General features: G+C 36.2%; 1 protein-coding gene across 2 annotated transcripts in view; it reads right to left on the bottom strand.

Moving 5' to 3' along the window:
- Positions 1-67: 67 nt before the first annotated feature.
- Positions 68-17,417, bottom strand: part of LOC110384506 (G-protein coupled receptor moody) — a 95,503-nt gene continuing 78,153 nt past the window's right edge. For both annotated transcript variants that reach the window (XM_021345813.3, XM_021345814.3), the window contains 3 exons: positions 5,374-5,849; positions 1,733-1,971; positions 68-1,555 (listed from right to left, as the gene is read on the bottom strand). In XM_021345813.3, the coding sequence (XP_021201488.3) occupies positions 712-1,555; positions 1,733-1,971; positions 5,374-5,619 (1,329 nt within the window). In that variant the 5' untranslated portion in view covers positions 5,620-5,849 and the 3' untranslated portion in view covers positions 68-711. The remainder of the gene's footprint in view (positions 1,556-1,732; positions 1,972-5,373; positions 5,850-17,417) is intronic.

The following is a 17,417-nucleotide window of genomic DNA, read 5'->3' as shown; positions in this document are numbered from 1 at the left end:
ATACTCCAACACAAATCTATGCACGTCACTCAGAGGCAAACACACCACTCCAAATGAATACGAAGACTAAATTTTATTGTAACAGGCCTTTTGTTTATTTTTCCTTAATGAGTCAATAGCAGTCATGGGTACGCCCGAGATTGATAATACTCCAGACCGCGGTTTGCCATAACCCGGCGAGTCCTCATTACTTTAATATTGCTTACAACTTCACTCACGTTCGTTGACTTATTGCTAACAGTTCCGCACATAATACTAACTTTATAATGTACGTTTTACAATTTACAAATAGAGACGAACAATGATTCATACATGTAATTTTGGTGATAAAATTGTAAATCACTAAGTACACTGAATGAGATGAATAATGTGGTCGTGGGATATACTTTTTGTTATCCCGACCGCTGTTGAGTATCATTTCACGAGATTATTAATTTAGATAAAACAGTTCAGTATAAAACACTCTAATTGCTTCCTTCCCACCCCTAACACCATCACGGACGGTTCGCGATTACAAAAACGTCTACGTAACAGAACGTCCTACGTATACAACAATAACTTAACGCTGTCACTACAGTTCACAAGTTTATGGTCACTTATCTTTTACACACATGTACTTGAGTGTCCATTATTTGCAGTTATTCAGGCTGTCCAGCGATTTACGACTAGTCACGGCGGGCGCTTCTCGGAGGCGCCGTCGCCGGGCGAACGTCACGCCCAGCGCCGGCACATCAGCAGGTTCTTGTACGCCTGCCGGTACTCCGACGACATCACCACGTATATGATAGGATTGATACACGTCGTCAAGTATATCAGGATATACCCAGCTATATTCGCTGCTGGGTGCGACGTGAACTCTCGAAATATCTTTGTCAAAGTTATGGGTAAATAACACACCCAAAATGATAGCATTATTGCCATTATCATTTTAAGTAGTTTTCTATCTTTTGGCGTAAGACGAGGGGGTCTGACAGAGGCAGGCGATCGTCTCAGCGCCACAGCAGCTTGCCGGAGCCGCTTAGCTGTTTCACCACCACTGGGAGTCCGAGGTTTTGCGTCTAGAGCGCATTCCTCATCGTGTCCATCTAACGTATCTACGCCAGAAGACGACGAGCGTTCAGGTCCAGGAGTTGGAGGACAGTGTAGGGCGGGAGGCGCAAGTAGTGCCCTCCTAGGCGGAGCAACATGATTGATCCCATTTTCTGGACCAGGCGATCGTTCCAAAGCCGTTGATGCTGAACCTACGGCGGAGTCTTCTAAGCCTGGCCTAGATCGACCTCGAACTGGAGCACGAGATTTTCTCGCAGCTTCTCTTACAATGCAAAATATTCTAGCATAACATATAACTATGGCCAAACAGGGCAGCATGAAAGCGCCCACGAAGAGGAATTCCTTTGGCGATCGATTATTTTTGTCGGGCAGTATTGAACACGACCCTATTGTGGGGTCCAAGCCGAATCTGCCCCATTTCTCTAACCACGTTGCTATCAATGCTCCAAACGAGAAGGCCCAAGTACTGGCCACCATTACTGCTAAATATTGGCGCCGATACAACCTGTTGACAAAACAATAAAGTCATGTTTTTGTTATCAGAATAATTAAATTATTGTTTACGAACTTCGTAAGATTTAATTAACTTCCTCGTACGGAATGAATCCACAAGATACGTAATATGGGATACGTTTAATTAGAAGTGAGGATTACATCAAATGTATTATTAGAGTATACTCACTTGGGGTAGAGGCGCGGGTGTGAGATCATGACGTATCGGTTGATGGTGATGGCTAGGACGGTGAAGAGCGACACGGCGACGAGGGCGTACCTCGCCAGTGGGAACATTCGACAAAGGATCCTGCCGTGAGCCCAGGACCGTCTCCAGAAGGTGGAGGCGGCGAGGGGCAGGTTAAAGCAGCAGAACAGGAGGTCGGAGCATGACAGGTTCATTATGAACACAGCGGTAGCGTTGCGAACCTAAAACAATAATAATTTATACTTTTTTTCCTGATATATAACATTGAAACTACATTAGCTAGTTTTTGGACGACGGACGAGTGGTGAAAAACCTATGTATATTGTAAAGTGATTGCCGCTTGTTCGTTTTTAATCTTTATATGACCCCAGATATTTATATCTTATTAATTTCAATTGATCAAAAGTGTTGATTGAAAACTGACTTTAATCAAACAGTTTTGGAATTTTATTCACTCTTTCAGAACGGAACAGGTGTGTTTGACTTGATTATTAATTTAATGTGGTTCTAAACTTCAAAAACTTTTCACGTTAAGTCATTCAGTTTCACAGCACATAAAATTCATCGACTTAAATAATAATTTTATAACTGTAGAGTAAGAAGTTTGATGAATGAATTTCACTTTTGTAATCTTATCGTATTGTTGAATGCAGTTAAATCTGTATATTTATAGTTTATACCTACTGAGCAGGTCGCGATCACTGACCTACCCTAAGAGTGCAATATTTCATTGCACTTATTGTCATTCTTATCGGATGTCGTATTAATTACGTTTTCGCTCAGTTGCAGCTATAATCTATTTATAGGTTACGATTTTAGTAATGAAGCATTTTAATTTACCAGAAATATAAAGCAGAAGCTAGATTTTATGTTTATTTAATTTGTTTTTTTGAGATACATATAAAAAGAGGTATTGCATAACATTAAAGTAATTCCCTTGCTATAAACTTGGTTTTTTAAGAGTCACGTGTTGTTCTCTGACAGAATAATTCATACACAAATTAAGCACGTGCACATTTATATTTCTTAGTCTTACATTATACTCACACGCGACGCGGTTCCGGTGTGAACCACGGCTTGATAACATTAATATAATGGACAAGATCTTAGTAACATCTCATATACATATATTTAAATAATATTGAATAAAAAGGTGTTTTATAAAAAAGTCGCAGTTCCCTTAATTCAATAACTTAAAGGGATCCGTATAAAACATAGCTTTTGTCACTCGGGGTTAATGTAGCTTCCAAACAGTGAAAGAATGTTTCAAATCGGCTCAGTAGTTTGTAAACTCTGGGAGTACAAACAAACAAAAAAAAAATCTCTATAATATTAGTTAAGATTTCTCATATAAACTGCTCTATTAGCAAAGGGCCAATGTCCATCTAAAGACATTAACGGCCAGATACTATCATTGACTGTCGGTAATTTATATCAGTGTTTATTTAACAAATGCAGACAATTAGTCAATGGGTATATACGTAACTGTGACTGTCAGTTGTCACTATCTGTTATCACGAGAGAAGTATGCAATAGTAGTCAAATGTATCGTTTGTAGTTAAATAGTTAATATATGAGACACCTTATGTGCGGCATATAAATTAGAATACTTAATGTGCGTTTAGTATAAATACATATCTATACTAATATTATAAAGAGGAAAACTTTGTTTGTTTGGTTGTAATGGATAAACTCAAAAACTACTGGACCGATTTTAAATATTCTTTCACTATTAGAAAGCTATATAATATGCAAGTAACATAGGCTATATTTTATCCCGGTGCGGGCAGTAGCTCCCACGGGACGTGGGTGAAACCGCGGGAAAACGGCTAGTATGTTTATAAATTAGTAGACTATTGCCGCGGATTCACCTGCATGAATTTCCATACCCGGATGAATTAGGAATAGCCTTTGACGATCACAAACAGGTAACTTACTTAATGTGGCTTGTTATTGGTAAAAGGATGAATTTTATGACGCTGAAGAGAAAAAAAAATAGAAAGTAATAATGTCGTCTAGGGATTTTGTCGAAGATTATTATAAAAGGCCCTTACGTTAATAGAAAAAAATCCTAACAAGACTTTATTTATCATGGACTCGGTTGTTTTTTTTCATAATTATTTATGATCGTCTGCTTATCATCTTCCTAGGCTTTTCGCAACTAAGAAAACGGAGGTTGGCATTCAGTGTAACCGGATGTAACTGAGTACCAGTGTTTGTTGTTTACTTAGTGTAGTGACTGCCTATCTGACCTCCTCAACCGTGTTACCTGGGGTAGCCGATTAGACTTTGTATCAACGAGTTCCTCATACTAACTAGTTGAGAAACAACTGAGTGTATGTAGTGACTTTAAAAATAGAGTAAAAATGTGAGTACGTAATCTTGTGTACAATAAAGCAAAAAGAACAAATATTGGAGCAGAATGTTTATAAAAGATTTTATGCTATCTTTATAAGGAAGATAGCTATTTGTTTATTCCTGTCAGTTAAAACTACTGACCATCATAACAGTTCAGCTAATTATATGTATACACAGCCATCTTAAAATCTTATCTATGTTTAAGAAATAGGTATAACGTTTAGTTAGAGAAATTATAGTTTTTTTTACTGTTTCTCGTTTCTTGTTCAAATAATGATAAATGTGTAATTAGTCATGATATGAACACTTGAATAAACTATTTGTTTAACATGCTTGCTTGTTTGTTTAGTTTAAAAATAATAAGTATGTTTCAAATATTAGTTAGCACAGTTTTGAAACAAAGCCCTATTTTTAGGCAACCTTTATGTTTACGATATTTAAGTGTGTCCTAGCCTCAGTACAATCAATTAATTTCGATGAATAATCGATTCAACGTGGGCATTCCGTTTTAGAAATATTTACATTTTACAAATATTGTTATTCAGCTGGCAAATAATTTGAATGAAAAGGAAAAAAGGTTGTTTAACAATGACGTATTGTAGTTTCGTTCATACACAATTTTTCCTTTGCAAGTACTTGATAAGTTATCCAAAATGTTATATATTTTGTGTTTAATTATTTAATAGAATTTAAGAAAAATGAAATCTCTGCCACATAATGGAAAAAATACCCAGGGTTTTCCAGTTTAGCCCCCAAATAATTTATAAAACGTCTTCAGTTTTGAAAAATAAGCGGTTTTTGATTTACCTAAGTATATTAATCTTCATAAAGCATCAAACATAGAATGATTTTTAGGAATACTGTTTGACTGTCGTGTGAATTACGCATCCCTCTTCTGTCACAGACCCTGACATGTTATCAGTATAATGCTGACCTTTCACCTGTCGCAATCGTTAAAATGCTTTTCGCTTTTTCGGTATTTTCGGCCAACGATATCCCTCAACTTGGGTCACCAGTTAGGTATATGGACACTACGAAGATACTGAAGAATTTAAATGCACAGTATCAGGACTTGAATCGTTGGTTTGGTTAGAAAAAAATCTGATGAATAGTTTACCGTAAAAATTCTGCCCTGATAAAAAGAAACATGATTTGTTGCAGTCGTTCGGCACTACTTGGAAGTTATGCTTTCCACCACAAAGGTAACATTTAAATTCATTTTAAATCATAGAGAAGATTGAATGAAACATTTCATGGATACTAACCTTCTTGCACCTCGCAAGCGCAACGATGGTGATGAGGTTGCCAGGGATGCCCACCAGCATGAAGAGAACACAGCAAACGGAGGCGAAGCGCAGCAGCGGCTCCGGGTAGTCACGGAACAGCTCGACGGCTGCCAGCTCCGCGTCAGACCCGTACTCCTTCACCCCCTCCCCCTCCCAGCTGTAGTTCCCTCCATCTAGCTCACTCGCGAACGTACTCCGCGGTATACTCGGCAGCAGGTCACCCATCTTAGAGATTTAACACACATCATTCGTCCACAAGCGTTTCGCGTTAATTGAGCTCATCACTATTTCATGTTCATGTTTACGTTGGCGGGTTTCGTGTGCGACTGATAAGGAACCTTCGTCCCGGTCAATAAGTTGGTAGTAGTGCGGTGATAACGCATTTTGTCGATGCGCGAGGTTATAGGGTCACAGCTGCTCAGGAAGCGGTGGTATCTCGTCGCTCGCCGCTCTATCTGCACAGATAAATTAGTATTCGTTTATTATTAATTCAATGTAAATAGAGATGTAATGTTATGAGAGTTACGAAACGAGATAATGGTCTGTTTGTTTTGTGAGTCGGTGATTGTGTCCGTGAGACTACGGGGCTCGCTGTGGCTCTCCGTTCCTTTATTGTATAGCGCCTTCATTATTTCTTATCGCGTTGAAGATAAAATGAAATGTAATTTATGAAGCTACTTTGTATATAAATGTTTTTTTTTCTATTTGGCTTCATAATCTAACTTGATGACTGTTCAAATATTCAAGAGGATAATAGTTCAAAATTTTAGATAGCAGATATTCAGACTGGGATTTCAGCATATTGAATATTCAATTTGAAGGTTCTACCACCAATTATCTATAGGCTACATTGAGTTTCAAACTTGGAATTGAAAATAGCGGAATTCGCTGACATTAATAAATCGGAATGAATCAAAAGTTTAGCTGTGACAGCACAATTGTATTAATATTTTTATATACTTAATTAACACTCGCAATGAGATTGACTACAAATTAAAAACAAGATATTTTCATGTTTTAACTTCATCGATTATGCTTCAGTGTATTAAATGGCGTTGCTGTAAACAAGGATAAAATAAAAAACAAACATCACAATAGCAGTTTTCAACACACCAACAGTTGTCTATCACGTACTACAACATATCGTAAGACACATTACCTACAACACACACTTTGATTTTCGAGGAGAGCTACGACACGGGTGCTCTAAAAATATGAACTGTAGGTAGAGTATAGGTATCGTTCCTGAGTACGAGTCCATTGAGCAAGAACAATGTGTGGAGATGGCATAGGCAGGTAGATCGGTCGATAGGTAGGTCTTTTAGGTCAAATACGTACGGTAGTCGTGACCAAAATAATCAGCTAGAAGTGAACTGACGAGGCGTTGGGATTACTTGTGACATCTGTCGGAGATTTCTGACTAAAAAAAGGCGTATGAGGGCGTAGCCAGTAACGTTACTCGTCGCCCAAACACTAGCATTTAGGCAACGCTACTTTCTCAAGAGATTTTTCAGTGACATTTCCTTATAACACCTCGTCATTTTGTTCGTACCGTACACTGGTAAGCCTAGTTTGTACAAAGCTGAGATGTATCGACGGCGATCAGTGTCCAGTTTCAAACCACTTACAAGGTAATCTGGATTGCGAGTGCTGGTGACATTGAGTTATTGATAGTGTCTCGAGCTAATCCTTCTCCCAGTGACGATGAAGGAGGATGCTTAGAGAGTTTTAGGATTTAGTTATAACATAAAGTTTGTGACGTTGTTGTGTTGGATAGCAGTCAGCTCTGTGATATCGATCGAAAATTATCAAATGAATTTAATTACCGAAATATATATTTTTTAAATTATATTATTGCTTAAGTTAATTGTTGTAAATGAAAACTAGAAAATAAAAAAATTGTTACTTACCTGTCAACCTACGTAGGTGGTCCCGGTCATATTAGACTAAAATAAAAACGTGGGGCCCATTAACTATTGCTGTAGTACTCTCTTCTAGAGGTATAATAGGTGTGGATTGCATCGACTTACTATAATCGTAACTGGAGATTTTGACAATCAATAATCAGCCGTAGCTCATGATCTACCAAAGTATAAAGATATGCTTTGCCATAGGTAGGATTTCACAGGGCCCCACGTTTTATTTTAGTCTAATATGACCGGGACCACCTACGTAGGTTGACAGGTAAGTAACATTTTTTATTTTCTAGTTTTCAGTGCACATAAGATAAAACCGTTTAACTTAAAAGTTTTTACCGATTTTTATTTTCTAGTTTTAGTATTTAATGAAAATGCCTACCGAATATTCCTCATTCTATCTAATTCATTTAGTGCATCATTATTACACGGTCTCTTACCTGACAATTTATTACAATCTAATTCCTCAATACATAGCCCTTCCAGATACTTTTTTTTTAACGACCCCAAAAATCATCACATGACCTCTCCTGCTGTGGGTCAGCAGCGGTGAGGGAGTGCCAGACTCTTGACTAAGAACCGTTTTGTTCCGTCGTAGGCCTTTTATGTACCAGGGCCGTGGTAACTCTTTCGAACAATCTCGCAGCCCAGGCAGGCCTTGGCCCTGTTGGGCCCCGCTGGAGTTACTGACAGTTTTCTACTTGTGACGCCCTTTCATTTGATACCCATATTGGTGGGATTGATAAAAAATTGTTATCAGCCATTTGGTAGCGGCGGCCATCTTAGATTTCAATTTTGCATAGTAAATTGTATTCTACTTGTTGAGACCTTTCATTTGATACCCATGTTGATGGGATTTATAAAACCTAAGTTATCCGCCATTTTGTAGAGGCCGCCATCTTGGATTTTAATTTTATATAGTACATTGTATTCTACTGGTTGAGAACTTTCATTTGATACCCATATTGATGGGATTGATAAAACCTACGTTATCCGCCATTTTGTAGCGGCCGCCATCTTGGATTCCAATTTTTTATAGTATATTGTATTCTGCTTGTTGAGCCCTTTCATTTGATACCCATATTGATGGGATTGATAAAATCTACGTTATCCGCCATTTTGTAGCGGCCGCCATCTTGGATTTCAATTTTTATAGTATATTGAATTCGGCTTGTTGAGCCCTTTCATTTGATACCCATATTGATGGGATTGATAAAATCTACGTTATCCGCCATTTTGTGCCGGCGGCCATATTGGATTTACAATGTTATTGATATTACTATATTGTATTGTCATCGGAATTAAAGGTGTATACAAAATTTCAGATTAATCGGCTGACAGGAAGAGGGTGAAATTTGAATTACTAAATTTGACCCAAGAATGAATAAATAAAACAAACTGGGTGAGCTAAATAAAACCGTTTAATAAAAAACCGTTTAATAAAAAAATAGGTAAAATTTGGGATCCGATTGAATAGTCGGATGTTCCATGTTTGGATAAAGAATATCCTACTCATAACACTGCAAGTATTTTCTTTTTATATAGATCTGACGTAATATCGCTCGTATGTGGGAGGGTAAAGTAGCTGAATCCAATAGAATTCTGTTTCGGTTTTCATTTTGCAGTGCATTACACTATTTTATCTGTAATGTCGTTATATCAGCTAGGAGTGCTGTGGAACGTAATATAAAAGAAACTTTCACACACTTTCGTTTTGAAGTTTTTTTATGTTTAGTTAGGTGTTCTTTTTCAATTTTGTCTTCTTCATCGCAGTTGTTAGGTGTTTACTATAATAAAGGATCTATCAATTTCAATATAGGGTCAGTTGAGAGCTGTTAGAGTCCAGCGCCTAAGTACCTTATGAAAAGCTACGTTTAATATACATACTATAATAGATCTTCTCAATCTTTTATCTGTACTTCTTATACACTTAAAGAGTATTGTCTTTAATTTAATTATATAAAGATGAAAAAAAATACTTTCCTAGGTAAAACATGCCGTCCAGAAGATGTCGGAAACAAATGTCTTGGAACTAATGTCAGTTGGTCCCATCATGAAAATTTCAAAGGTGACGCAGGTTAAGTCTGAAACTCAATTTGTCATGTTACGTAGTTCCTACTACTTTTACAAATAAATGAGCGCTACAGTAGGAAATTTAATCAGAAGGGTATCCCTTCTGGACTTATAAATCTTACCGGCTTCAAACTCGATTGAATTACTTTTTCTTAGAACTACAAAGTTGTGAATAGAGTTGGTTTTTTGTTTTTGTAATAGACAAGGGAGATAGATTATAAACCTGCGCCTGATATCGACAGTAATTAAGTAATCATTATGGTTATAAGTTTTACTATACAGTCTCGTTTCCATATAACTAATTATTATACCTACTTTTTGTCAATAGCCAGTCTGTTACATTTAATCCATTTTAATGAAGCAAACAGTGAGCGATATATTATCTGTTTCGATAACGGCCTAACCGCGGGTTTTCCAATATCATCGCATCGTACAGCCCCGGATCTTCAATTAATTTTAGGCGGGGCAAAAACTGAAAAATGCCGCCCCGCTTACCTACCTACCTACTTATGTTTATTTTCACCAACGATTGTAACTTTTTTGGTAGGTAAATGACTATAAAAAAGTGTTCAAATCATTGTAGGCTCAAACTGTTGGCCAGGTTTAAGTAATGAGAGTCGAGACAGATTAATGTACACAAAAAGTTATTTTTGGTAAGACAGCGTAGATTTGACTTATGAAGTTAACAAAGGAACGTTTGTATAATATTGCGCGAGCGAAGCGAGCGCGAAATTTTTTGTGCCTACGACACAAAGGTACCTGATTAAGTACATTGTCAAGCAACAAGTAGTTGCGAGCGAAGCGAGCGCGAAATTTTTTGTGCCTACGACACAAAAGTACCTGATTGAGTACACTGTCAAGCAACAAGTAGCCGCGAGCGAAGCGAGCGCGAATTTTTTTAGTTATTTGTTTGAAGACTCACAATATAACTGGGAATTATGTACAAATAAAAAGAAACCGTGATTAGAGCGAGTGTCATTATTTGTGTTCGTTGATTCGGTGCGTCAATAAAAATAATAAACCATCAGAAAAAGAGCGCGTACATTGTCATTTAGTCGCGAGCGTAGCGAGCGAGAATTTTTTCACTTAGTTGGAGGATGTTAAAAAGTGAAAAATAATCAAATCAAAATGATCAATTAAACAAAGCGAAGGCGACTTTTTTAGAAACTTTGCTTGTCAGTATCATGACACAATGTGGAACTTCCTTATCAAACGGGTGTAATTTCATCGACATTTTCTGGTGGTGGGGCGCCCCGCGGCGCCCCTGAGACCGAGGCGACCGGGTTATTCGCACACCCTGCACCATAGGTTAAGACGGCCCTGTAGGTAACTATTATGGTAATCTGTAATGTAGGATTTAAAATCACGCAGCCGCCTGATTTTGCCGCCCCCTGAATTTGCCGCCCGGGGCATGGGCCCCGGCTTGCCCCCCCCTAGATCCGGGGCTGGCATCGTATGATGCATACGCAGTAGGTACTTTCAAACCGTACCATTTTTAAATTAATTAATTTGTAACTAAGTGTTGGATATGTTACTGACACCATGTAGGCACCTGGATGTCAATAAAGTTCAAAATGCCAAACATCAAAGGCAAAAATTGGTTATAAAACAAATGAAATACAATTCGATTGGAACAATATTATAAATTACGTGCTCCAAAAAGGGTTTAATAAAGGCGCAGAGGATGTTTTTGAACGGGTTGCTGACAGGGCTGTCGAAGCCCACGCTATCTATTCAAACGTTCGCCTACGACAAGCTTTTAACCTGTCAACCCTGGCTCAACGGGAACCAGTGTGTTCACAGACTGATGTTATACACTGTGAGAGTGGCACACTGCAAACTTTTAGTCGGCCGACAGTCTGGGCTCAGAAACCGTATGCAGATGTATGGTAGTGCGCACATTACAAAGATCAGGTATTAAGCATCGGTATCAGACTGACTGTCAACATTGATTGGTATCAAGATTTTCTTACAAAAAATTGTTTGTCAATTGTCGGCCGACTGTTTAGTCTGCAGTTTGTGGTACTCTTATCTATATGTATATGTATTGTAGTAAATGAGACGTGATTGGATTAAGACAGTCATAAATTCTATTCGATTAATTAGTCTCGCTTCATGAGTTAGAGTTGCTGAAAGCATCTTTGTTAAAGGCGTAGTTATTGAATCTTAGAATAAGCCAATTGGTTTACAGGAAATATTTTACAGATATAGACAATACGTAGACAATTAAAATGATATATTTGTTTAAATTGGAGTGAAAGTACATACAATTGGAAAGGAAGTATAATTCGACAGGTATATGTAAGTGAACAGCGGGAAATTACTGGCCGGTAAATTTTGTATTTTTCAATTAATTGAAGACCTAACCACGGTGTTTTTGATTAGGGAAAATTATGTTAACCATTAACAACTATTTTAGTCGCTACGACGTCTAAAATTGTTAACTGCGCTCGCAAATTCCGAAGGAACAGAAAAAGACAAGGTTTAACTTTCCGTATTACCAAATACATTTCGTGACAAAGAAAGTTTGTCAAAGACACTGACTGTTCTAATTAATGACCAAATTAATTTTCTTACCTTTGTTACGTCATCACCGAGACTTTTGTGTAAGATCCGTTTAATTCCCGCAAAGTATATCCAAGAATCCTCCACGAAATGAAATCTTTTTTGGGGACAAAATTTTCTTTATTTCTTTCTGTAACTCTAAGGAATCATAATATTGTAATGTTTGGAGCAAAAGCCTTTTGTTTATTGTTATTATAGGACAAATGAATTTATTGTTTTTTTGTACAAAAAGGGATGTTGTACACAAAAAGTTATTATGACTGTAATTTTATTACTGTTTGTTTTTTGTATGAGTTTAATTGTTTTAACAGACTGTGTCGACCAGATGGTGAAGAGCAATTAATAGCTTAATCGTTATTACACTTGATCCCTTTTGGCACGAAATGAGTTTGTAAAAACTTTTCACAGGCCAGTTCAACGTTTTGCGCGCTGGTTTTTCCAAACGATTCAGACTTTTTTACTGTTCTTTATTAAACCCTAAATTACGAGCAGAATTTATTCAAAGCTTTCGAAAATGAAACCACGCCGTTTTCGTTTTTACCTACAGTTGTTAATATTATACTTTTCAAAATGGTTTATTTACAAGTTAACATTTTATAATATTTTTCATTTCTAGGAAGAAGACTCGTGATCTTTGATGTTTGTTTGCAGTTAGCTAATACTTAGATATTGTTCTGTACATTTTCCATAAAACAATAGAAATAGGACTCTGTACTTGTTTATTGAGTCACTGTAGATTAAATTCTATTCCTTGCAAACAGAATTCACAAGCATTTAGATTCACGTTTGTGCCAGGATTGGGATTCTGAGACCTATAATATTTTAGTTTTTGTTTAGTCTACATTTATTCGAGGCTGATAGATATTATCATTATCATGAAAAGTTTTTAAGCTGCTAAAAGTAGTGTCATTGTAGTTATAAATACACATAGGTTGCATTACCAATGTGTTTTTCTTATTACAATGCCACCACGCATCTTTCAGGCTTCAGGAGCCTTTTTTCTTTATTTTTTATTCTAAGAAGGAGACTCACTTAAACCTGAAAGTTTAATCAACCCAGTAAGTAACAGTTTCAGATATTGAACGGGTGAAAATTATTTGCCCCATAATCTACATCTATATACTAACCTAAAGAAGTGGATTGTTAATGAAACATGCTGAAATACTTTATTGTGAAGTTAAAAATTTGAGACATCCCCATAAAAAAATCCTTGTTCAAAGACTTTTAGTTTGTGCCATGGAACTGTTTCTTCGAATTAATTAATTAATTATGTCGCTAGTTTCATATCTTACAACTGTTATTAGAATACATGAATGAAAGAGCAGATTATTATGATTTTATTAAGGTTCTCAGAATACGGTGTAAGAATTTTACTCTGTAAGTACGCGGCACGAGCCTTAGTTAATAAATCTATCTTTAGTAAGTATTTTTACGTACCTTCTATATAATTATAAATAAATAGTTTCAATTTGAAACGCTTTAACGTTAGAATTGTGGGAAAAAATTGATTCACTGTATTCGTTAGTATTTTAGTGTAGCACTTAAAGTTCTATTGCCTTCATTTAATAAAAATGTTCATAGAAAATGTAAGTGGGGAAATTTAGAACCACAACCACAGATTAGCAACACAATGCCGGGTTACGAATCACAGGAAAGGAAATTGTGTAGAGGAAAAACTGGTATCCACGGGTACTATACTGAATAGGTAGAATACTTGTCCGGCTGTGGTTTTATTACCCTTATTTTTTAGTCTGTGACAAGTACTAGGTAATAATGAGTGTTCAGCGCTGGTCAGGTTCGACGAATAAATATGTATTGTCCATATTCCTGTATTCAAATTGTTTTATACAGTTAGAAGGGGTCCTAAAAATGTACACCTTTTTTCAAGACAGTTGGAAGTGGTCCTAAAAAATCTACCTTTTGTGTTAACATATTGTACCTACATATTTAGTTCTTAGTAACATTTTTCATCATGACAATCGTTATAAATCGCAATTAAGTAACATTTGCCGTATTTACGTCAGTGAAACATTTTCCTCATAGTTTTATTCATAATGAGATTATAGTACCTACTTTGTATTTACGACTAAATCTAGACTAGTAGGTATTAATTAGAAGTTCAAAGTGCGTTTAATTAAATACCAGCTATTTTTAGTTGATTTTGCATGTCACTATGAATGGATGTTTTTATGACTTCTTAGAATGATATGTCGACGTTACACAAAAAGTTTTCAGCCTGTAAGTTTTGTTATAAAGATGGAATGTTACATTTACTTATCTGTATTTTATTGTTGGAAAATTACATCATTAATACAACTGTTTATGCAGTAGTAACTCATGTGGTTCGTGTACCTTTCGTAGAGTATAAAACTAAGTACGTAAACATTAAATAAGGTCGGTATACTCAAAGAGAACGAGCGTACGGTTCAAACAGAAAAGTTCCACAAAGGAACTTTCACAGCTCTAAAATGATACGCTTCTATGAAAAGCTCTAAAATAATACAACCTTACCCAACAAATAAACATCATAAACCCAATATTTACGTAAACAATAAATTATTCCGACGCGACGCCATTTTAATAAGTAGGAGCATACTGATCATCGAATTAGGAGTGAAACAGAGCATAGCAATGGGGAAAGACAGCCGTTTTCAATTAGGCACGGGAAAAATGCGTAGGGTGTGCCAACTGGACCCAGAATACCCATAAACATTATCACGGTCCCATTGTATCGTAATCGTCTCTGCTTTTATGGCTGTGAAATAAGCGAACTGTAAGCTGAATTAAGTTATATTGATGTCACGTAATATTACGCACATGGAAACATTCATATTCACACAGTTTTTTCAGGTGTTACATTCGGCTTAAAGCTAAGAACAATTGTGGGGCCTGTCAAGGTACATCAACTTTAAGCATTTAATTCCAGCACCTACATAATAAATCATACAATACTGCACTAATTCTCTTTTAACATTTAGGTGTGTATCTATAACTTTAACAATACCTATATCATTCATTACAGGATGAATCAGTAATTGTCTTAAAAGTTTATTGGTTCAATATTAGTTACTAAATAATGATTTTATATCGTCAAAAGGCTTGAACTAAGTAACTACGTAAGAATTAGCCTTATTAGGGCTCTAAAGATCACTAGTCAATGACCGTGTTATCCGTCTTTCGGTTAACAATTTCCCTTAATAATAACCTTAGACAACTCTCTCGGAGCATTATGAAGAGGCTGTTAATTTAGTAATTACCGAGTTAGGTTAATGCAAGTAGTTGTTAGCGAGTAAAGTAGGTGAATAGATCATAAACAGCCAGTATATCTTACGAGTAATGAGCTTTTGTTTCGTCATTGAGGTTAGTTAACTTTATGATCTGACCTTCTTGGTAGTATTAAAGAAAAATTAAGCGTGAACTATTTGCTTATCTATCTTGGAACACCAACTAATAATTATATAACTATTAATTAATATCAGTTATTACATTCGTTATTTTTCTTTTTACTTTGATTTGGACGTGATTTTAGTTCTATCTCAGTAAATACACATTTTTCTCAAGGGTGTTGGTATAAAAAGTTTTGTATTATTTTTATGAGCAGTTCATAATAAGGGCGGTAAACACGAGTACACAAAACGGGTCCCAAGTTACAAAGGTGTGACAACATTGCAAACTACTACGTATAATTTATGTATAAAGTACACGACAAGTTACTCCTTGAATTAGGGATTCGCCCCTTTATAGCCTGAACACCTCGAATTTACAAAACTTTTTTAAACTTACGAAATTACATAGTAAGAAGTTTATAAAAATATTCCACAAGGTGTGATGAATAAAAATAATAGAGAGGGGAATAAAAAGATTAGGAGCCTACAGAATAATTTTGATATGTGTGGTATATATATACTACATCTAAATGATACCGTATAATGTTGGAAAATAAGTTACGTAGGCTGATGCAATGGTAAGCTCTGAAAGACCAAGACTGTCTTTGGATGAATGAATGGGGTGCTGACAGTCAACACATTATCTACATCATTAGCCGTTTTTTCTACTAGGATGTAGTCGGCACTCAGTTTTATGCACTATAGGAGTTAATCAGTGCACTATAGGACCAACAGTCAATCCTCAATGCAGCTACCTGGGCAACTCCTTAATAACATTTGCTATCAGACAACAATTAATACATTTCGCATCCTATCCTAACCCGAATAAAGTACATTAAAGCAACATTTTTACGCGTAACCCACGCTCGCTCCAGTTTATAAATCACGCTAATTTCGGGGCTGCACTTAGGGTTGTCCACCGACCTTATTCCCAGTTTTTGGGTCGAGAGCTAGCAGTGTTAATGAATTATTGTTTACCATACCAATGCCGTTATAGGCCGTAAAAGTACGTCTGGCCCGTGACGTCATTAGCGAACGTATTTTGTTTTGAAACTGTCGTCTTATGTTTGTTGTTTCGTATGTGTGTGTTTGTGTGTGTGTGTTAAGGAAATTGTTGTGATGTTGTTCATTATGAGTAAAGGTTAGTTGAACAAGGGTTTCGTGGTTTTGTGATGGGAAAATTTAATAGGTGTTTGAGGGTTGCTATGACGACCACTGTACATATGTAGGTAGGTACTTATGTCTAGTCTCGACATAGTCAAGTAAAGTAGGTATGCTGTCATCAACTTTGGCGATTGCAAAATTTTTAGGTCTAAGTTTCCTCAACGATTTTCCTTTCATATTTATACTTTCACCGAGAAATGTTATGTGACTATAATTTTAATCTGGAATCGAACCTACACAAGAGACAATAGCTCTAACCACTAAGTCGCTACAACTTCTTACACTACTTGCTATAAATAAAAGTCCTGCCACTAAAAAGTTGTGTGTGCACGATAATATTCTAACTTACTAACGACATTATTTGCCAACACACGCTGTGCTCAAACTTGTTTAGAGTTTACCAGCTAAATTCAGCGTATGCAAATATTGAATACATAAATGGAGTTTACTTAAAGCTGCGCTTATATACTTCTTTTTTGTGCATTTTGTCGACTACGTAGGGAGTAAGTAAATTGAGCGAATAAATATTTTTAAAAGATAAACTTAACATGAAATATACAAACTGAACATATGAGATTTTATACATCAGTTTAACAAACTGAATAAATCACAGTACGTGGAGTTACCTAACTAGAAATATCATACACCTAGAAAGTACATACAAACTTAGAAAAATGCATTTTTATTTCATATATTTGCCTTTATTACCTTATAAGTGCCTTTTTCCACAATAAAAAACGCCTTAAAGAAATATTGAAAAAGTAACTAAGCTTCGAAGAAAAGGTCATACAGCAAATGACTGAAAGTGGCAACAAAGTAAATGACTCAGAGAATCGTGACCACAGGACAATATAATAAGGTAAAGAGCGCATAGAAAATGCTGTCCTTTGTGTGGTCAGCGACTGAGGCATAAGTTCAC

The sequence above is a fragment of the Helicoverpa armigera genome, chromosome 16, assembly GCF_030705265.1.
Source record: "Helicoverpa armigera isolate CAAS_96S chromosome 16, ASM3070526v1, whole genome shotgun sequence".
NCBI classification, from domain to species: Eukaryota; Metazoa; Arthropoda; class Insecta; order Lepidoptera; family Noctuidae; genus Helicoverpa; species Helicoverpa armigera.
This window is presented reverse-complemented; position numbering and strand designations above follow the sequence as displayed.